Genomic DNA, 22,383 nt, shown 5'->3' with positions numbered 1-22,383 from the left:
AGAAACAGCAGTCTTGTTGTTAGCAGCCTCTGCTATGCTAACCTGCTAGGTGGCTAGCAGTTTGTTAAGTAAGAACCTGTAAGAACAGTGTACTACTATAAAGTTGCTACATACTCTTAATGTGCTAATCTGCTGTGATTAGATGATTTTGGCTGTTTCACTACTAATAGCACAACCACTATTGGTTGTTTAGCCGGATGAAGTTTATATCATCAAACTCACTTCCACGCGAGAGGTGATGAACTTTATCGACAGACAACCTCAGTCTGTACAAAACGACTTTGGTAACTTTGTCACAAGTTCTGCTGATGGAATATGCAAACCCTGTAGCTTCATTAGGTTTTCTCTCAGTAAAACAGGGCAGGAAGGAACATCCGTCACAATACTATCACCGACTGCAACAGGCCTTGGAGACAAAAAGGAGTTGAACATGGAGGAAGATCCGAACTTTAAAGCCATGTTTCTTCATCCTTCATCCTGGTACCAGTTATCATCTGGGAGTGATGGCGAAGATTAGAAACAGTGATTCCTTCCCTGATTGGAAAAGACCAGACAGGTTTTGTAAAAACCAAGACAGCATACGGAGGGCTCTCAAGGTTGAACAAATTACTGAAGAAAAGAGTGCTGTCTTACTCAGTCTGGATGCTGAGAAGGCCTTTGAATCTGTAAACCAGAACTTCTTGTTTGAAGTTATGAACCGATTTGGTTTTGGTCAATAATTAATTCATTGTATGAAAACACTTTACTTATGGCCAGAATAAAAATAAACGGAAGCCTCTCAAATCCAATAACACCACAGCGAGGACGCAGACAAGGGTGTCCACTCAGCCCCTCATTATTCAATATTTCTATTAAGACTTTGGCTCAGGTAATCATACAGGAATCAGATCTGAAGCGCATAACGGTCGGGGGAGCAGAAAACAAAATTTGCTTATATGTAGATTATGTATTAATAACATCACAAAACCCAAACTCTGGTATTCCATGCTTGATGAACATCTTGGACACTTGGATATTCAGGTAACAAACTAAATATTGAGTCTTCAAAATCTTCAATTATGACCCCTTACAAAATATTAAGGATCCATATAGGTTCAACTGGAATATTCAGTGTATAAAATATCTGGGAATCAGACAGACTGGCTGCTTCTGCCTCCAGACCTAGGCAGTAGAATAAAAACAATTAAAATGAGCGTCCTCCTTAGGCTTCTCTACCTCTTCACAGCATTACCAGTGGAAATTTCAGATAATCAATTTAGGGAATGGGACAAACATTTCTAGATTTGTTTGGAATAAGAAAAGACCAAGGGTACGGTTTTTCAACCCCAATTATCTGTCGAAAGGAGGGAAATGGCCCTTCCATGTTTGAAAAATTATTATTTAGCTGCCAAATTTGATTTGATTTTTAATTTAACACAATCAAACATTCAAACCTGAAAGACCCATTAAAAATAATACAAATCGTTGGCAATGCTTTTTCAAATAAAAATGTTAAGTCCACAGTGGGCCAACTATACAAAAGCTTGATGGCATTAAACCAAAACTCAACTAAACACTTGTGTGAACATTGGAAAATGGAGGTAAATATATCCATTACTGAAGAGGAATGGGACCAAATATGGCAAACCCAGTTAACTAGCACCAACTCTTTTACCTGGAGGGATTTTCTGATGGAAAAACATTGTCCATTTTTTAAACACTCATGCACACATATTTTGGTCTTGTCCTTACCTGAAGCAATTTTGGATTGATGTAACGTGTAGTTGTATGACTCAATCAAACAACTTTAATGCAATAAACATTCAGCAGATGAACAGAGGATGTTTCAGAAACAACAGCACAAGATCCAATAAGAAACATTTTCTTGACTATTAAGACTTCCTTTGTCTAAAGTTGCCGTTTGTTACCCTGGTCTTTAGTACCACCAGAGGACCAGAGAGCCAGGATGGAAAAAATAAACTAGATAAACTCTCGGCTAAACAGTTAATACAGAAGGAGCAGGAGCAAGATTGTATCCATTTATTATCCATAAAACTTGAAAGAAACGTCAACACCTCACCATATAATTAGACTAGCACTAGTACAACTATGTAAGCATTGTAAGATATAAAGAGTTTGCATAGTATCTAATTCAAGATAAACCGATTTCATGATCGCTGAGTTATTAAATCAAAACATTCAAGTTTTATACCAGGCACTTAAAAACTTGGCAAAAGTTGGATACTTCAGTTTGACCTTTCAGATGTTATTGTGCTTATTTTACTAAACAAAGTCATATTTCTTATATACGAGAGTGTAAGGTATTAAAAATCCATTAAATGTCATTATAAATATCGATTCTATAGTGGTTGTTTTTTTCATTTTCAACATGTACGAAAATGATGGATGAAAGTTATTCACTTCACTGCTAGCTTAGCTATTATATAAAAGTACAAACTGTATTCATTCCACGTTCAAATTCATCAGGGTGGTTTAAAAAATTGGTCAAAATGATTGTGATTTATACCTGTATAGGTATTGTATTTTGTGTCTAACATTATGTGAATCTTGTCTAAGATGATATTAGTGATGATCCGTGGGAATAGGAGTGAGAAATGTCTTTTGTTTTATGATGATGATGATGACGATCTGGAAAACTGGAGGATCAGAATTTATGGTTGTTCATGGCTTCTGTTTGCATTCAGTTCCACAGACTCTTCATTATTTCTGGACTCTATGAAGACAAAGTAAATCTATGAATAAAAAAAATAGTAAACATGTTTCACTTTAAACACAACAGTCTGACAGTCTTGTCTGATCAACATTAAGAATTTATCAAGATACAAAAACGTTCTTATATAAGGCAGAACATGTATCTAAATAAAAACAGTATTAGTTCAGAAGACACATGAAGCTGAATTAATAAACTGAGCAAAGACATGAATATGCAAATAAAAAGAGTTAAAATATCTAAGTATATAAAATAAGAAACCTGTTCTGTGTCTTCATCAGAATCCTTCACCACAAGAACTATACTGGCTGCAATTCAAAATAAGTGTATCACAGTCAAGCAAACATTTGATTCATAGGAAGGTCAGAAAAGTTGTTTGGATTTGACAGAATATGTGTCATACATGTGTTATATATTATCTATTATATGTAATATGAACAAATTAAAATCACTTTGACCATTACTTACTATAACGTGCATCAGGCTGATGATTTGCGCTCCTCGCTTGAGAGGAACAGCTGGAAGTAGAGAAAGTATATAAAACTAGAAATACCCGTCGTGTTGTGTATTCTCCAACAGAGCATCACCAACATTAGCACCAGCAATGTAATCAATTAAACCCGGGGTCTCTAAACCGGTCCTCAAAGGGCAAGGCTGGTGATTGTCAGTCTGGTGATGCTTGTTTCAGCTGAAAGCTATTTGTTTTTAACTGTACATGTTTGATCGGTTGGCCCTTTGAGGACCGGTTTGGAGACCCCTGAATTAAACACCAACCTACTTATAAAGTACAGTAGACACGCCTTTGTGTACATGTTTCCTGGGTCAGAGATAACTGAAAATATTTCAGATTTTTACAGTACAAACAAACCGTTTTGACAAATACTTGATTTAAAACCAGTTTGTTCAAAGACTTGTTACTTTACTTGTATCAGGTAAAAGATCTGTGCTCTACGATTTTAAAACAAATCTAAAGAAAGAAAAAGAAGTAAAAATGTCTCAAGTATATAAAATTAAAAGCACCCGGCGGTCTGTTTACCGTTTTTTTATCACAAGGTAGATCACCAATGCTATCGCCGCCAACACTATCACCACAGCTATCGCTATCCCAACCCCTGCACCCCAAGACAATCCTGTAAAAAAAAAAGCAAAAAGAGTATATATTATTACAGTGAATTTGTCTTCATTGCTTTGACACTATTCAAAGATGAAGGATATATGATTATTTGAACACATGTAAAAAACAAGTGAGACAAACTAAAACTGAATTTTCTCATGTACTTTATTAAAGTGTAAGAGAAAGAAAAAAATACCACTGTTCTCAGTGCAGTTGGCTGTAAAAAAAAAAATTAAATAAGAAAAAAAGTAGAATTAAAACATTGAATTAATCTTTATTGTTGTGACACTAAAATAGATAAACTCACCAGTGCATGTAGCTTCATAGGTTCCCTGTAAGGAATAGAAGTATAGAATTATAACCTAGTATATTTTTTACCATATAGACTGAACTAACTTGTGTCTCTTAACTATAAGAGGTGGACAAAGTTAAAACAAACAAACATTTGCCAATAACTCAAGGAAGGAAATATTTCATGTATTCTGATCATGTTGAAGAAAATGTTCATTATTCGTGTTTGTTTTTACCATATGGTTAAAGGAGCCTTACCCCTGTCATACACTTCAAAATATAATCTATGGATTTGTAGCACTTCATAATCAGGGTTGTAATGTTGCTGGACACCATAGACGAGGACATCAGGTTAACGTTCTGTTGAAAAGATGACATGTTGTCAGAGAATCAGAGGATCTCATAGCTTTTGATCAATAATAGCAGGTCCAACTTACATTAGTTCCATTCACCCAAGAGAAATTACAGTCTGTTCCATTGCTCTCTGGCACGTTGTACATCATACCTTTTGAGGTTTGTTCAACTGTGCAGTTTAACACTACAAGGAGAAAAGACACATAGTAAGATGTGTAATAGGCACCTTAAAAAATGTTGGTGATGTCACACTTTTTGACAGCACAGTCTCATTCCCAAGCATAATATATAAATGTATTTACAGCGGTGCGTTGAAAATTCACGGATTTGATCTGTTGTTGTTTTCTTTAAATAAAAATTAAATATATACAGTAATAATGAAAAGTATTTTAAATCCCAAGATAAAGAGGTAAACCAGATGGGAAACACCATAAAACAATGGATGAAGGAAACATGGAGAGCTTATCTCTGAATTCATGATCAAGTATACTTGCTTGTGTAGTCAGTTATTACTGCTGACATCAATTCATAACTTTCATTTGTTTCTATTACAGTCTATTACAGTTCTACTACACAAATCCACCTGTTGCAGAACATGACCAGACAGAGGTAGTCTTTGCTCTTGAGGCTGTCATACTCGTATACTTTGACTGAATCTGCAAGTACTAGCATTTTGACTTCTAATAATGACACATTGATGTTACAAACTTCCTTCACTCCTGATTTAATAGAGGCGTTTCTACAAGGACTCCAGCAAACTTTGAACGATAAATACATGTAGCTACGTGGTAGAAACTCCAGAACCTTCTGATTGACCTTCTTTAAACTGGAGCAGAAGTAAAACTCTGTCCAGAGAGCTAGCGGACACAAGAACACATCTGGTCAGTACAGCTATGGCCCGGGAAAATGCAGAAACTCGTGTCTGCCATCAGTGCTTCAAAAGTTAACCTGTTGTCCGTTGGCATGACTGTGAGAAACTCGATTTGCCAGTTGGCTCTAAAAATAATGGATGTTTACAAAATGTGTTTTGTGATGTTCAAGGTCGACATGGGCTCGACATACATAGTATGGCACATAGTTGGCATGTGATGTGTGTAAAGTTGAGGACCTTCTTAGGAGGGACTTCTGGCCAGCTGCCCTTAACTTTGCCACAGTTTATTCCACAGATGTTTTTTTTATCTTAATTGTGGAAATGAAAATGGCTTCACCTGAACTTTCTTGTCAGGCCTTTTTAAGAATGCTTGATCAGCGAAGATATAAAGGTCCTCCATAAGTGACATGAATTTGATGACCAGCCAGTGAAGCAAGTATATCCAGCTGCAGCGGCAGAGGATTCAGACCGACGTCGATTCTGACAGGAAGTGAGTTTAGACTAACTATGGCTTTTTTTTTTTTCGTGACAGACTTATTGAAGACGAAGATGGAGGAATTTGTACAAGACACAAAAAGAATAAAAACTGTGACAACCATGGCGGAACATACCATTAGGTGGTTTGTTTGTTCCTTAAATGGATGTTTACTGTAAATAAAGTTTTATGAAGAGTGCCATATGTGTTGTTAACATCGAAATTAATCTTCACAGCAATGCAAAAATGAATACATCAGATGATAACTAATGTTGAATGTGTCTCATATTTAAGCATTATAATGGCATGATTTTATTCGGATACGAAGAATGAAACTGCCAAGATATTGTGTACAGTGTTCCTGTGTCTGTTTGGTAAACTGGTCAGGATTTTATACCAATAAATACTCATTTATGTTAGATTTTGAGACAATACGCAAAAACTTTTATCTTAAAACATTGAAGGATTCTCTGTAATGGTAAAAATCAACAAGTGAGTGAATAGTTCATAGCAATACAATAAGTATTTGTTTATGGTAACCCTTGCTGCAGGACATAAACTATGAAAAACAAAAATGGAACGTGTTACAACTGTATACGTGCCTGTCATGTGCCATGATAAAGTTTTCAAAACATGTTATTTTTTATTTAAGTCACATTACGTAGCAGGTATCATTAGATCATCCATTATTTGCCAGAAGTATCTTTATTGTGCTGTTTACTAACTAGTTGTGTTGTTTCTAATTATAAATAAACTGAATACGTGTTCAATACGTTCAACTAACTCCCCGTTTAATAACATTTAATGTACTAAATTGACAATAAATCAATATTTCTACAGTAAAAATACATGAAACTTTGTTCACTTATACGTCAAAACCTGCTGAACATGAAAGTAAAGTCATATATTTGTCAACTATTAAGGTTGTTTTTATAAGAATTAAAATATATTGTGCTTGAATAACAGTGACATCAATACACTGTACTAAATTGACAATAAATCAATATTTCTACAGTAAAAGTACATGGAACTGTGTTTATTAATACTTCAAAACCCGCTGAACATGATTGTTTCGTAGATCCTTCCGCGTGTACGTCTCTTAACGCCTTCACAACAGCGCACGTGATTTACAGTTTCGGCAGGTTCGCGGCTCCCTTGACCGCAGTTCCTCGAGTGAAGCGGGTCAAGGGTCAAACTTCTAACGTCCCATCTCTTCTTCAGTTAAACGCCGCATCACTTCCCGCCTGCATATAGATCCGTGTACTTTATCAGGACAAAACGACGGAATATTACGGTTCAAACGTGTTTGTTGTAACTACAGCACGTAACTGTGATTAAAAATAAGTGACTTTTAATTCAATACCTTTGCGGACTAACAGGTTTGTTAAACTACTGAAACATTCACAAGACAATAAGTATCTCAAAGTGAGAACCTCACCCGTCATCGTGTCACCTTCGGCTAACGGGAGTCAGGAGGGTCTGCGCCCCGGCGGCATATGGGCGGGCATTGGGCAGTGGTTGTGGGGGTCAACCCTCTGTCGAACGAAGCCAAAGCGCTGGCCTATCACAGATGATGTAAATGTATTTGTAATTTTATGTAAATGTGGTAGCTCAGCCCTTTAGTTATTTCCATGTGAGAACACGCAACAACGCTCAAATGTCAAGAGAACAGCACACCCAAGTGGTCATTAGGTTCCACTACAGTTAGTGTTGTCATTTGAAGTTAATGGTTACAGTTGCTAATAGAGTCAGTCATTGGTTTTGGTTTTTAGTATGGACATCCGTAATACCCTGACAAGAAAAAGTAACAAGGAAAGCGAGCAGGAAGCAGCGCCATCCATGTCTATTGAAAACACACTGAAGTCAACCTGAACACTGGAGAGAACATTCAAACTGAGAGAGTCGCTGCAGATAAAGCCTTGACTTGAACTCACCAAGACACTGCCTTGGACTTGGGCTCGGTGAAAGTTGTCAAGTAGTCCAACAGATCACACATCACACCTAACATGATTTTGTTCAATGAGATGACAACTTATTTCATTGTTCAATCCAGTGTTCAGGTTGACTTCAGTGCTTATGTTTTTAGTAGAAGTGTAGCTGTGGTGCTTTAGTTTAAAAAATGGACACAGCACTAAACTTTGTTGTTGGTTGTCAGTTTTTTTTAGATTTTGGGATCAACCGTTACTTTTTAGTCATTTAATGCCCCCCCTTAAATGTTTTTCTGCAGCCGGGTCTGGTGAGCTGAGTGAGGTGAGTGATGTGGGTGAGGTGGGTGAGCTAGTCAGGTGAGTGAGTGAGGTAGGTTAGTGAGGTTAGTGAGTGAGGTGAGTGAGGTGAGTGAGTGAGTGAGTGAGGTAGGTGAGAGAGCGAGTCAGGTGAGATAGGTGAGTGAGTGAGGTGAGTGAGTGAGTGAGATGAGTGAGGTGAGTGAGCGAGTCAGGTGAGTGAGCGAGTCAGGTGAGTGAGTGGGTGAGTGAGCTAGTCAGGTGAGCGAGGGAGTGAGTGAGCGAGTCAGGTGAGTGAGCGAGGGAGGTGAGTGAGTGAGTGAGTGAGTGAGTGAGTGAGTGAGTGAGTGAGTGAGTGAGTGAGTGAGTGAGGGAGGTGAGTGAGGTGAGTGAGGTAAGTGAGCAAGTCAGGTGAGCGAGGGAGGTGAGTGAGCGAGGTAAGTGAGGTGAGTGAGTGAGTAAGGGAGGTGAGTGAGTGAGGTGAGTGAGCGAGTCAGGTGAGCGAGGGAGTGAGTGAGCGAATCAGGTGAGTAAGTGAGTGAGGGAGGTGAGTGAGTGAGCAAGGGAGGTGAGCGAGTGAGTGAGTGAATGAGTGAGTGAGTGAGGGAGTGAGGGAGGTAAGTGAGCAAGTCAGGTAAGCGAGTGAGTGAGTGAGTGAGTGAGTGAGTGAGTGAGGTGAGTCAGGTGAGTCAGGTGAGCGAGTGAGTCAGGTGAGTGACAAGGAGTCAGTAGACTCCATTATGATGGGACGCAATAATAAAAAGACTACTCATCAAAGGTTATTATATGTACATTAACACATGTCTGTTCTGTAAGGATTTATTTGTCATAACCTTCATGCCAGACCTCTTTTCTTTACTGTTTTTTTTATATCGTCTCATGTTTTTTTTTTTTAAATGTAACAGGTTGGTAGGTAGAACTTTATTGATCCCTCAGGAGGTCTCCTTCTTTGTTTTTTTGTTTTTGTAACATTCAGAAGATGAACAGGGGACGTTTCAGAAATAACAGCATAAGAGCCAATAAATTAAACATTTTCTTGATTTCTCTTAATCTATAAAACTTTACATGTCCTAGCACCAACACACATTAAAGATCTAATCCAAACTAATACGTATGACTTCATAAAAATAAAAGTTAAAAATATACAGTGGTATGAAAAAGTTTGGGCACCCCTGTACATTTTCATAATTTTACTTTATAAATCATTGGTTGTTTGGATAAAAATTCCAGTTAAATATATCTTATAGGAGACAAACACAGTGATATATGAGAAGTGAAATAAAGTTTATATGATTTACAGAAAGTGTGCAAGAATTATTCAAAAAAATTAGGCATGTGCATAAATGTAGGCACCCTTATATCTTATTGATTTTAATACTTTTTGCACTAATTATTGGAACTCAAAATTGGTTTGGTAACCTCAGTGACCCTTGACCTCCATACACAGGTGAGTCCAATCATGAGAAAGGGTATTTAAGGAGGCCATTTGTAAGTGTTTCTCCTCTTTGCATCTTCTCTGAAGAGTGGCAACATGGGAGCCTCAAAACAACTCTCAAATGGCCTGAAAACAATTATTGTTCAACATCATGGTTTAGGGGAAGGATATAGAAAGCTATCTCAGAGATTTAAGCTCTCAGTTTCAACTGTGAGGAACATTGTGAGGAAATGGAAGACCACAGAGACAGTTCTAGTTAAGGCCCGGAGTGGCAGACCAAGGAAAATCTCAGATAAACAGAGGCGCAGGATGGTGAGTACAGTCACAGTCAACCCACAGACCAGCTCCAAAGACCTGCAACATCAACTTGCTGCAGATGGTGTCACTGTCCATCGTTCAACTATTCACCGCACTTTACACAAGGAGATGCTTTATGGAAGAGTAATGCGGAAAAAGCCTTTTCTCTGCACGCGCCACAAACAAGCTCGCTTGAGGTATGCTAAAGCACATTTGGACAAGCCAGCTTCATTTTGGAATAAGGTGCTGTGGACTGATGAAACTAAAATAGTTATAACCAGGGGCCTTATGCATGGCGGAAAAAGAACACAGCATTCCAAGAAAAGAACTTGCTGCCTACAGTAAAATTTGGTGGTGGTTCCATCATGTGGGGCTGTGTGGCCAGTGCAGGGACGGGGAATCTTGTTAAAATTGAGGGTCATTATCAGCATATTCTGGAGAACAATGTCCAGGAATCAGTAACAAAGTTGAAGTTGTGCTGGGGCTGGATCTTTTAAGAAGACAATGATCCTAAACCCTGCTCAAAATGTACTCAGGCATTCATGCAGAGGAACAAGTATAACGTTCTGGAATGGCCATCTCAGTCCCCAGACATGAATATTATTGAAAATTTATGGTGTGATTTAAAGCGGCGGTCCATGCTCGGAAACCATCAAACCTGAATGAACTGGAGAGGATCTGTAAAGAAGAATGGTCCAAAATACCTTTCACCAGAATCCAGACCCTAATTGGAAGCAAAAGGAAACGTTTAGAGGCTGTTATTTTTGACGAAGGAGGATGCACAAAATATTGAGTAATTTTTCTTTTGTGATGCCTTTATTTATGCAAATGCCTAATGTTGTTTAAATTATTCTTGCACATGTTCTGTAAATATATAAACTTCATTTCACTTCTCAAATATCACTGTGTTTGTCTCCTATAAGATATATTTAACTGGATTTTTTTTATCCAAACAACCAATGATTTATAGAGGAAAATCATGAAAATGTACAGGGATGCCCAAACATTTTCATACCACTGTATTGCGATACTGTAGTAACAACAATATATTGTTTCTTTAAGGGATACAACACTTTTCCTGGCTTTGACAGCGAAGAAATTAGCAAATACTTCCTCTAATCAAATGTAAAAGTGCTTCACAAAATATGAACAAAAATGTAAACTTATATTAACAAAGCAGAATGAAGTACATTAACAGACTCAAACAACCTTGAGCAATATTCAATTCCCAGTATCTGTCAGTGTTTAATTCTTTAACTTTAAACTGTTAGCCACTGGAGCCTGGTGTATCCTTTATTTTTTCTCATTTCTGCCATTTCATTGGTTTTTATTTTTTTGGAGAAAAAATAATTTTATCTGTGATCACCAAGATTTAAAAGTAAGTTAGTAAAGCGTTTCACAGCGTTATGACTAAACTAAACATATAGAAACACAAATATTCAACATTTTAAGGCCGTAGATATGATAATTATAGACTATCAATGCATTTACCCTCAACTAAGAAAAATGTTTCTATTCCAGCAGTTATTTTTACAACAGTAAACAAATAGTAAAATATTGCACCCTGAAATGTATTCTGGAACATGTACTTGGCACTGTTTATTGGCAATACGATAGGTATCACACGATTTTGGGGGACAATGATAAATTGTGATACTGTAGTAACAAGTATATTTTGGTAGTATTGTCGGGTACTTGATTTTTTTGTTGCAGAATTTACAGACCACATGAGTCGTAAGTCGAATTCTTAACTGGTTTTCGTTCTCTTTTTTTTTTTAAACGAAAATATTTCCAAACATTAGTTATAAACGTAAGATATAACAAGAAATCGATAAGAAATTACTAGTTTAAAATAAATGAATTGCAATTAATTGTTTTTAACCCGTAATTAATGGCGAGTCCGCATGAGGGCGCACTTGCAACAGACATACTTGAGTTAGTATTAAAGTTTAAAGCCCTGCTTTGCTTGTGTTTACGACAAGACAGATGAAAACTGTAAACTGACAGGATGAAGAGGTAAAGACGGAGTGCAGTTTGGAGTCACTTAAGTTGGTTTATGATGACACATACGCCAAATGCACATAGTATAGTATTCTTCTGTTCTTTTTTTATGCTGCTATAAATGTTTCCAATGTCGCAGATGAGAGATTAGTGTAATGTTTAGATATTTTCAGAATATGTTTGATATGCTACCAAAATGCAATTCCCTGCCCTCAAGTGAGCCCAGAATAAGTCTTTGATTGTAGATTATGATTTGCATTTTTCCTTTGTATCGTAAGGATTTATATCATAAGATAGCATTTTATGTTACGTTTGCAGTAGAAAGAACCTATTCAGGTTCTCAGAAACATTGCCGTTTATCAATTCATCAATCATTGAAACGCCTGTCGATTAATGAATTACTCGATAAATTGTATCCCTACCTTAAACCCTAAAAGTTCAAGGTAACCAATAAAATATTATATGCAATCCATGAAAATTAAATTCAGTGTTGGAAAGAAAATCGCAATATCTTGCCACCCCTACATAGTACCTATAGATTTGGGCCCTTTTTCAATGTGGCATAATAAAAAACCTTACGCCAGCGGTGTAAACGCAACACTGGTGTTTGTTGTGGAGACATTACAGAATATAAAAATGTAATAATACAAAGGACATCAAAAGGGATTCATAAAATAAGAGAGCAGGCCTGTAACTGATGTTATCGCTTCTTTTTCAGTCCAGGGCATCTGAACTTGACAACTTTCTCTTCCCATTTCTTTACCTTTTCTGTTATCTGTGGAGGAATGATCAGACTTAGAGGTCATTTATTCCACAGATCTCTCAGTCGTTTTGTACAATCTTAGTTACTCCCTCCAGATTTCCAATGCTTTGAATCTTCAAGGCCAGGCAAATAAAGGCTTTTTTGCCTTTGAACAAAAAAGGGAGGTGGCAGCCTCGGGGCTGATTCCTGAATGTCTTTTTTTAAGCTCAGCTTCAGGTCCCTCACACAAGCATCTAGTCCAGGGGTGGCCAACCAGTCAGAGCCGCGAGGCCACATTATTTTTACTGTGTTACCGCAAAGAGCCACATCATAGACATGGGCACACATGAACATCGCCTCATCCCTTCCTCACACACACACAGACCTCTGCTTAGCCAAATTAATGTAAATTTCACACACCAACATGATAATGACAGAATTTGACTTCTACAGACCACGGGCCAGTCATTTTCAACAATGAACATTGTGTGCACTGTCGCTCACACACAAACTCTCAGTTTAACCAATATATTTTTTCTCTTACTATGCATGTTGCTTATAGGGACTTCTGGCATTCTTTGCTTTGAACAAACCTCTTCAGATCTGGCTTGTATTATTGCGTGTTAGATGAAAATACCGTCTTGAACTCAAGCGAAGCGAACACGCACATTCAAAAAAACACAAACCCAAACTTCGATATGAACGTTATAGTGATGGGATCGACAGTTCTTTTGACTGAATCACTAGAAACAGTTCATTAAAAGGATTCGTTCAGTTCGTTCATTCACCAAATCACTAACTCAGTGCTTATGGAGCCCTGACTGCAATTTCTACTACTTCCTGAAGTAGGCCAAACAATCCGTTACTAGGTTTAAGGATTCAGACCCGAGGTTCACATTCACTGCACTTGAGGGACAATGCAAAAAAAAAAAAAAAAAATGCGTTCACGGCCAAACATGAATCCTCCTTCACTGAACGAATCTGTGCCAACATAAAAACTAAATGTTCTGTAGCAAAGTCTTATCATAGAATCCCTCCCACCGGCACGGTCGCGGCTGATGAATGAATCACTTCGGTTAAGTATGTTCACTCAAAAGATCGTTCGTTCGAACAAATCGTTTGCCAACTACACAACACTAGAACGTTAGAGCCTCATGAAACCAGGCAAAGAGCCGCATGCGGCTCGGGAGCCGCGGGTTGGCCAGGCCTGATCTAGTCTAACAAGCAAACATTCTAGCATTGATCAACTCATTTCATGTTAGCTTTGATTAAAATTGAGTCTACAAGTTTGAATCCAACATCTTGGTTTAAGTGTGTGAAACTTAATCACATAAGTGACCAAAAGCCTTTGGCAGTCTTCAGTCGGGGGCCAAACAAAATGTATGTTTACCAAGTAGGAAGTATGAGTCTCATTTTGATATTGTCTTTTCATCGTTTGTGGCTCTGTGTTTGTCCTTCACCAAATCAATGAAAAATGGGTTCCCTTATCTTAAAAACTGGCATCCTAATATACAAATCGCCCACAGGCCATGAGTTTATGGAAGGCCACATGTACACAGAAAAGTACTTGAATGGCTGACAAGCATGATATTTAAAAAAATTCGGTAATATTTACCTAGTTGTCATGCTAGTTTTAGGGTCCATCCTTAAATTAAAAGTAAAAATAAAATGTTTTGAAACGTCTTTAATTGCACTTAAACTACAAAATGAACTAAGATCGTAACCAGAACTCTTATAAAGATCACGTCACTTCTAAAGATGTTTCATTCCTCCTTTTTTTCATGTAAACTTGAAAAATACTACCTAAAAGTTCCACTGATGGCCACTAGTTTCTTGTAACCTGTAACTGACATGTAAGTAAGTAAGTAATTTTTATTTGTATAGCGCTTTTCCAGACCAGGGTCACAAAGCGCTTAAACAATCAAAACAATACTCAATAAAGTATATACTTTAAAGATCAAGATAATACTGAGAACAACACAGGAGTTCCAGAAAATCAAGGAAAAGCCTGAACAAATAGAAACGTCTTAAGATGTTTCTTAAAGGATTGAGTAGACTCCATCAAGCGCAAAGAGAGAGGAAGATCGTTCCAAAACTTAGGAGCAACAGCCTGGAAGGATTTCTCTCCTCTGGTCCTGAACTGCGAGCGAGGAACCATCAGTAGATTCAGATCCACAGACCTCAGAGCCCGAGCTGGGGTGTAAGGCTGGTTCAAATCACTGATGTAAGGAGGAGCCTGACCATGAATAGCTCTGAAAGTAAGAACCAGAATTTTAAAGTGGATTCTGAAAGAAACTGGAAGCCAGTGAAGAGTTTTAAGGATCGGAGAAATGTGAGTTCTTCTAGTGGAGCGGGTCAGAATTCTCGCTGCAGAATTCTGAATCAACTGCAGGCGAGACAGCTCCTTCTTGTTAAGACATGAAAATAAACTGTTACAATAGTCCAGGCGAGAAGAAACAAACGCATGGATTACAAGCTCCAGATCATGTTGTGATGTTCCTAAATTTAGAGATTTTTCTCAGTTAAAGGTAACAGTTTCTGGTCAGTTTCCTGCAGTGTTGAACAAGAGACATGTCTTTATCAAATACAACACCCAGGTTTCTCAGGCTCAGTTTGACAAACTGACTTAAGTCACCAAAGTAATGACTCTACCCTGGAACCTTATCATCAGGAGCAATCACCAGAGTTTCAGTTTTGTCCACATTTAGCTGAAGTGTTTTCACTCAGCCATTGTTTGATTTATAGCAAACAATTGTAAGTAAGTAAGTAAGTAAGTAATATTTATTTATATAGCGCTTTTCGAGACCAGGGTCACAAAGCGCTTTAACAATCAAAACAATACTCAAAACAGTACATACTTCAAAGATCAAGACAACACCGAGAACAACAAGTTCGAGAAATTCAAGGAAAAGCCTGAACAAATAGAAACGTCTTAAGATGTTTCTTAAAGGAGTCAGTAGACTCCATCAAGCGCAAAGAGAGAGGAAGATTGTTCCAAAGCTTAGGAGCAACAGCCTGAAAAGATTTCTCTCCTCTGGTCCTGAGCCGTGTGCGTGGAACCATCAGTAGATTCTGATCCACAGACCTCAGAGACCGAGCTGGGGTGTAAGGCTGGATCAGATCAGTGATGTAAGGAGGAGCCTGACCATGAATAGCTCTGAAAGTAAGAACCAGAATTTTAAAGTTGATCCTGAAAGAAACTGGAAGCCAGTGAAGAGTTTTAAGGATCGGAGAAATGTGAGTTCTCCTACTTGAGCGGGTCAGAATTCTCGCTGCAGAGTTCTGAATCAACTGCAGGCGAGACAGCTCCTTCTTGTTAAGACATGAAAACAAACTGTTACAATAGTCCAGACGAGAAGAAACAAACGCATGGATTACAAGCTCCAGATCATGTTGTGACAACATTTTCCTAAGTTTAGAGATTTTTCTCAGTTGAAGGAAACAGTTTCTGGTCAGTTTTCTGCAGTGTTGAACAAGAGACATGTCTTTATCAAATACAACACCCAGGTTTCTCAGGCTCAGTTTGACAGACTGACCTAAGTAACCCAAGTACTGACTCAACCCTGGAATCTTATCATCAGGAGCAATCACCAGAGTTTCAGTTTTGTCCACATTAAGCTGTAAAGTGTTTTCACTCAGCCATTGTTTGATTTCTAGCAAACAATTGTGTAATCTGTTCAGCCTCTGGGGCTCAGTTGGATAAAAAGAGCAGTAGAGCTGGATGTCATCAGCAAAAATGTGATAAGAAACATCAGGAAATCTCTGAATGATTTTACCGAGGGGAATCAAGTACAGCAAAAACAATAAAGGACCCAGAACAGAACCTTGAGGGACTCCACACAACAGATCTGCCGATTCAGACTTCATTTGATTGGCAGATACACTAAAACCGCGCCCAGAAAGGTATTATGAGAACCATTCTAACACAGACCCAGACAGTCCCACTTCATCCCTCAGTCTTCTCAGCAGGATCTGGTGATCAACTGTGTCAAAGACTGAGGACAGATCCAAGGGAACCAGAGCAGTGAATTTACCCGAGTCAGCCGACAGCATGATGTCACTTCAATAAATCTGTCTCCGTAGAGTGATGTTTACGGAAGCCAGACTGAAACTTCTCATGGATGTCGCTCTGATCCAGGACAAACAAAAGACAGCTGTTCAGACACCACCTTCTCCAAGATCTTGGACAAGAAAGGGAGCTTAGAAATAGGCCTGAAATTACCGAGGTCAGTTGGGTCCAAGCCTGTTTTTTTGAGCAGAGGCTCCACAATGGCATGTTTAAATGCATTGGGAAAAACCCCTGTGGAAAGGGAGAGGTTCACCATATTGGTAACCCAGGGGCCAATTACATCACATACTCTGATAAAAAGCCTACAAGGAAGGACGTCATCTGAGCAAGAGGAGGGTTTCATCTTGTTCACTAGTGCCGAAATATCACCCAAAGATACAGCAGTGGAGGAAGACCAAGAGGAGAAGAGGGGCTCAGAGACAGTAAGGGTTACAAACAAAGGGGGAGAGATTTTCTCTTTGATCAATTTAATTTTGTCAATGAAAAATCTCAACAATGCATTGCTGTCAGCTTCACAGAAGACAGGCGTGATTTGAGGAGCAGGAGACACGAGAGAATTAATCATGTCAAACGACACTTTGGGGTTTTTCTTTTTTGCTGCTACCAGTTTTCTGATATAATCAGATCTAGCAGTTTCTACCATCTCATTTTAAGAAGACATCAGATCCCTGAGGTGAAGTCTGTACACCTCAAGTTTAGTGGACTTCCAGAGACGCTCAGTCTTTCGACAAAGTCTCTTCAGACTCAGGAGATCTTCATTTGTCCAAGGGCACCGTTTTTTCTGAAGTTTCAAGTTAACAAGTCAACACAATGAGTAGTGAAACAGTGAATCAAACTGTCCATGTCTGGGAAGCCTGAATGGCTATATATTGGTTTTACACTTATGTTCTTAAACGTTCTTCATAAACATTTGTTTCGTTGGAGAAAGGCAAATGCGTCAATGTATAATATCTTCATTTAAATGTTGTCCAGACAAGTGTCGTTTTACTTCAAATCGAATATTCCTAATATGGTGTTATAGTTTGTTAGAAGTTCAGCAACACAAGAGCTGCAACAATATTGATTGATATTTTACTTGTTTTTTAAAAACGACTAAAACGAACTTGTGTCCCTTTAGCACGAGAACCCATGGACGATTCCAAACCTGTTGTGTGTGTCCCGGATCATCCTGGCTCCGTTCCTGGGTCACCTGATCATCCAGCAGCACTTTCACCTCAGTCTCGCTCTGTTCACTCTGGCAGGAGCCACAGATTTAGTGAGTGATGCCTCGGTCGAATAATCATGTGGTTGAGTTGGAGGAAGTGCATTTGTAGTTCAGCTTAAAACAATCTTTTTAAAGCAGAAATAAACCATAGTTTGTCACAACTTTCCGGATGTTCTTTAACATTGTTTTGTTTCTTTGTACTCTTCCTGGATCAGTTGGACGGCTTCATTGCCAGAACGTGGCCGGGACAGAAGTCAGTGCTGGGAAGTGCTCTCGACCCGTTGGCTGACAAAATTCTAATCAGTGTTTTGTATGTTAGTCTCACCTATGCAGACCTCATCCCAGGTATGTCTGTGTATACATGTACACCAATATTAGAATACTGAAAAATCACATGGATATTTGGAATTACCGCAATTTCTGGATTCGGGCCTTAATAAAACAAACTGAAACAGAATGGGGGGAAAAATTCAATGTACAGTGGTCCATTGTTTATTGCTGTAAACGTATTTGCGAGAAGTAAGAAGAAGAGATGTCAATGAAAAATGTTTTTTAAAAAAAATGGAATTATTTTATTTTAAACATTGTGAAAAAAGAAATTCCGCCACATCGATACATCCTTACCGTCTCTATGTTTCAGCTCCTCTGACAGCTCTCATCATTTTCCGAGACATCGGCCTCATAGCAGCTGTCTTCTGGGTCAGATACAAGACCGTCCCCCCACCGGTGAGTCATTCCTCAGTCATCTAACATGACTCAGTCATTTAACATGACTACAGATGCAGCAAAGAACAACAAATAAAGACCCTCGTGCCACCATGACAAGTCATTCAACAAACTTCACTCGTTTTCTACTCACCCTCATGTCGATTTAAGGGTTGGGATTATTTTAGAGTAATCTGTACTTTATAGAGTTACAGAGAAAAATATTTGTTAATTTTAATGTAGCACTTAAAAACATCCAAATATCTCCATACTGCTCGTCTGTATCGTTCCTCTTCTATTGAAGCCTCGAAATGAGGAGTTGTTCAGAAAAAAACTTAAATAAGTCTACACTTTACATTTGATTTTGGCAGTTAAATCACTGAGACGTTTAAATAGCCGCAAATATATGTCTAAAGTTTGACGTTTGCCAGAAGTTTACTTTTATGCAAAAGTTAAACCCCAACAGAATATAAAGTATTATAATAGGGATATTCTTAGAAATTCAGTCATAAGAATACATAAACTGATTCGTAACAAATCTACATTGAAGAAAATGTATATTTTCCAAAGTGAATGTTAAATCAGGTTGTCTTATAAATAAACCAGATTTAACCAGTGATGTTACATAATGAATGTGGTTTAAAGAATAACAAGAGTACACCGGGTAAATATTTCGAGCACTTCCAGTGTAGACAATAGACTGTATGCGCTCTGTAGCCACTTGTGGTATCTATCTGGAGTACTTCCTGTCTATATCGCTTGTTATTCTTTAAACTTCTGCTACATACAAAGTTAAAATATAAAATACTTGTTACATTTTTTGTCAACATTTCCTCTTTAAACAATACAAGATAGACATTACAGACTAGTCGTTGCACAGATTACACAGCACTGTATAAATAATCCCAACCCTTAGTCAACATGAGGGTGAGTAGAAAATGAGTGAAGTTTAAATCACTCATTATCACTTTAAGTTCTTGTGTCCTTATGATTGTAATATTCATTCAGTCTGAGCTTTCTCTAAAGTTCAAATATAAGAATGTGTTTGTTGACCCGGTAGGTGACCCTGAGTAAGTTTTTTAACCCCTGCTACGACGGCTCAGCTCAAACCCACACTCTTCAGTAAGGTGAGGCCTTCAACCAGCCCGAGGTTCAGTCCGAGAAATGTGTCACTCATTTCCTTGTGTTCAGATCAACACTGCAATCCAGCTCACTCTGGTTGCTGCTTCTCTGGCTGCTCCTGTTTTCCAGTACACCGACAGCTTTGTGTTGCAGTGCTTATGGTACAAAGGCTTTTTCTGTTTGGAAGTATATCAGTTACATCTGAATGTCAATGGTTTTACATAGCAAATATTGAAACTTTGAATGTTTATTAAAAATGTAGGCATTGAATTCCCATATTTCTATATTGAAAGGTTGAATTTGTCTTTGTAATTTTTGTAATTTATTTTAAAAATGCATTTTTACGCATAGGGTTTGATATTCTAATGCCAATAGTTTAAAAATTATTTTTATAAATTCTTAGCTTTTTTTCATTCATAGCCTTTTAAATTTAATATAAAATGTTGGTACAATGGTACCACCGGACAATGCTGATGCTCAATATATACTGTGTATATATGTATATATATATACAGTATATATATATCGTAGTACATTTGAACAGAATGACTAGCACTCTTGTGATAACAAATATTACAATGTAATATTTTAAGAATTAACTCGAATAATGAAGCATCACTTTTGAGTCTTAGTCCAAAGGAAGCTATTAAATGTATTTGCCTTATTCATTTATTATGAAACACTAGTTTGAATCAATCTCATTAACTGAAGTCACTACTTGTGTAAATGTTTAGAGGCTCTTGCAAATATTGCAAAGACAACTGATGTACTTTTTCTAGGATTTATTGAAATAAACAAAGAGAAAAGAAAGAAAGGTGAAGAACAATGTAATGAAATGATGACTGCTTTGGTATAGACGGATAAACGGTGTAGTACGTAGATGCACTACTAACAGACAAAAACTGACAAAAACAAAGAGCACAGCAAGTGTGATGTTGATTAAAAAAAACACTTTATTATTTGATTAAACCATTGATTGCTTCACAGACTGATTCATAATTATGCCAAAATAATGGTAATGTTTGTTTGTTACAGGTACATTACAGCGGTAACAACAACAGCCACTGGTTACAGCTACTGGCACTACGGCCGAAAGATTGTCCGTGTTTTAAACGCCAGATCACCACGGTAACAGTGGCGAGAGGAAAAGATACTGTGCCGACTGAAGACGATATATTTGTATGTTAAAGTAACAAAGACACAAGTGTTCGAGAATTGTTGGTGATCCTGCAGCTGATGTTTGCCTTCATTTCCGTAATTCAACATAATCATTGTTTCATGATTGTCTATTTTGTAGACCACATTTCTGATTAAAAAAACTAAAAGGAAAATCTTTGATTTTATTTTTGAACCTCAAAAAATATCAAGTTTCTGCTCACTGTGAATTAAATGAATCGTGTATAAGTTTCTGTCAGAATTATTTTTAGGGGCTATTGGACAATTGTATCTGTAGATTTAAATAGTTGAGCAAAACTTCATGTCCTGGTCCCAAAATAAATCTTTAAAAAATAATTATCAACACAATCAGATTAGTGTTCAATAATTCTATATCATTGACGATGAAGATGTTAATAAGGACTTTTATTTGTAGATTGACATTAAAAATGTATTCTATTAATAAAAACTGTTTATACACACACAAGAATTGATACGTAGTCATTTACAGTTAGTTATTGAGATTAATAATGTATATAAACTATTAACTGATACTCAACTTGTATATTAACATACACTCTACAGATCAGTTGTTAATAGATTGTTAACCATCTGCTAATACAGTGAAACAAGTTGAAGGTACAGAAGTTTTGGAAAGAAAGGAGGGACAGCAAGAAATTACAATGTGTATTTTTAAACCACCCTTGAGCTTTTATTCTTTTTAAAGTATATGTCTTTTCTTTCTCACTGGATCTCGTACCTGTACACAAAGTGCATCCAGTTGAAGAGGGAGACCTTTGACTCCATGTCTGATTGACCTCTGTGGCTGTGGTGTTCGCAAACCCTGAAAATACCTACAAATATGAAGAACAATAACAAAGGTCATAGAAGCAGAAAGAGCAGAAAAATCAAAAAAACATTTGCATGTCAATAAAAACTCCCAGAAAACGTGTGTTTACATTTAATTTTTTAATCACATCTATATGCTCATGTTTTGGTGTGTTTAGTCTGTATGTCACAAAAAAAGGTGTGTAAGATATATCGGACACTCTTTATAATTAAATACATTTAGTTCTCGTTTGAATTATGGACAAAATAAAAATATATTTTGATTAAAAAAACAATAACCCCAAGATGATCAAAATAAAAATATATGTTGTCATTTTATGCAATAAAATAAACTTACCATGCATAGTTGTCTACAAACTTATTCATTAAAAGCTTTTTCTTAGGAGCTTTTTCTTCTGCATCCATCTGATGAATTCCTTGTGTCTTTTCGTCGACTTAGTTCTGCTTCAATTAGCTATTTTAGCTCAGTGTCTAAGTCAAGCATTATTCGGGTACAATATTATCTTTGATTTAGACCAACTGTATACTACTTATCTGTTTTCCACGTCACATATGGTTCCTGGGATTTCAGTGACCCGCTAGATTTGAATGTATTTTGGGTCGGAGGTAACGAGGCTGACACAAGCCAATCACAATTGTATTCACGGATTGGGGGGCGGAACCATTTAGCCTCATCTATCATAATGGTTGGTGGCGAGAGACAATTAAAAAATGTCGTTTTCACTCAAACTGTAAGCCCGGACAAGCTGAGTTTAAAATTTTAG

At 37.4% G+C, this 22,383-nt stretch overlaps 2 protein-coding genes across 2 annotated transcripts in view; one reads left to right on the top strand and one right to left on the bottom strand.

Annotated features, from left to right (window-relative positions):
• Positions 1–2,137: 2,137 nt before the first annotated feature.
• Positions 2,138–22,383, bottom strand: part of LOC148069664 (uncharacterized) — a 54,240-nt gene continuing 33,994 nt past the window's right edge. The window contains exons 11-14 of the mRNA XM_087802669.1: positions 3,747–3,840; positions 3,179–3,228; positions 2,972–3,018; positions 2,138–2,713 (exon numbers count right to left, since the gene is read on the bottom strand). Coding sequence (XP_087658795.1) covers positions 2,681–2,713; positions 2,972–3,018; positions 3,179–3,228; positions 3,747–3,840 — 224 coding nt within the window. The 3' untranslated portion in view covers positions 2,138–2,680. The remainder of the gene's footprint in view (positions 2,714–2,971; positions 3,019–3,178; positions 3,229–3,746; positions 3,841–22,383) is intronic.
• LOC148069666 (cardiolipin synthase (CMP-forming)-like) lies at positions 17,395–20,946 on the top strand. Its single transcript, XM_087803242.1, is given in 8 exon segments — positions 17,395–17,409; positions 17,702–17,839; positions 18,004–18,133; positions 18,429–18,514; positions 19,554–19,585; positions 19,587–19,620; positions 19,685–19,776; positions 20,651–20,946. Coding segments are annotated over 8 exon segments (624 nt in total). The 3' UTR covers positions 20,748–20,946.

The sequence above is a fragment of the Callionymus lyra genome, chromosome 11 (genome assembly GCF_982586985.1).
Source record: "Callionymus lyra chromosome 11, fCalLyr1.hap1.1, whole genome shotgun sequence".
In the NCBI taxonomy this organism is placed as follows: Eukaryota; Metazoa; Chordata; class Actinopteri; order Syngnathiformes; family Callionymidae; genus Callionymus; species Callionymus lyra.
Note: the sequence above shows the minus strand (reverse complement) of the source record. Positions and strands in the feature narration are given on the sequence as shown.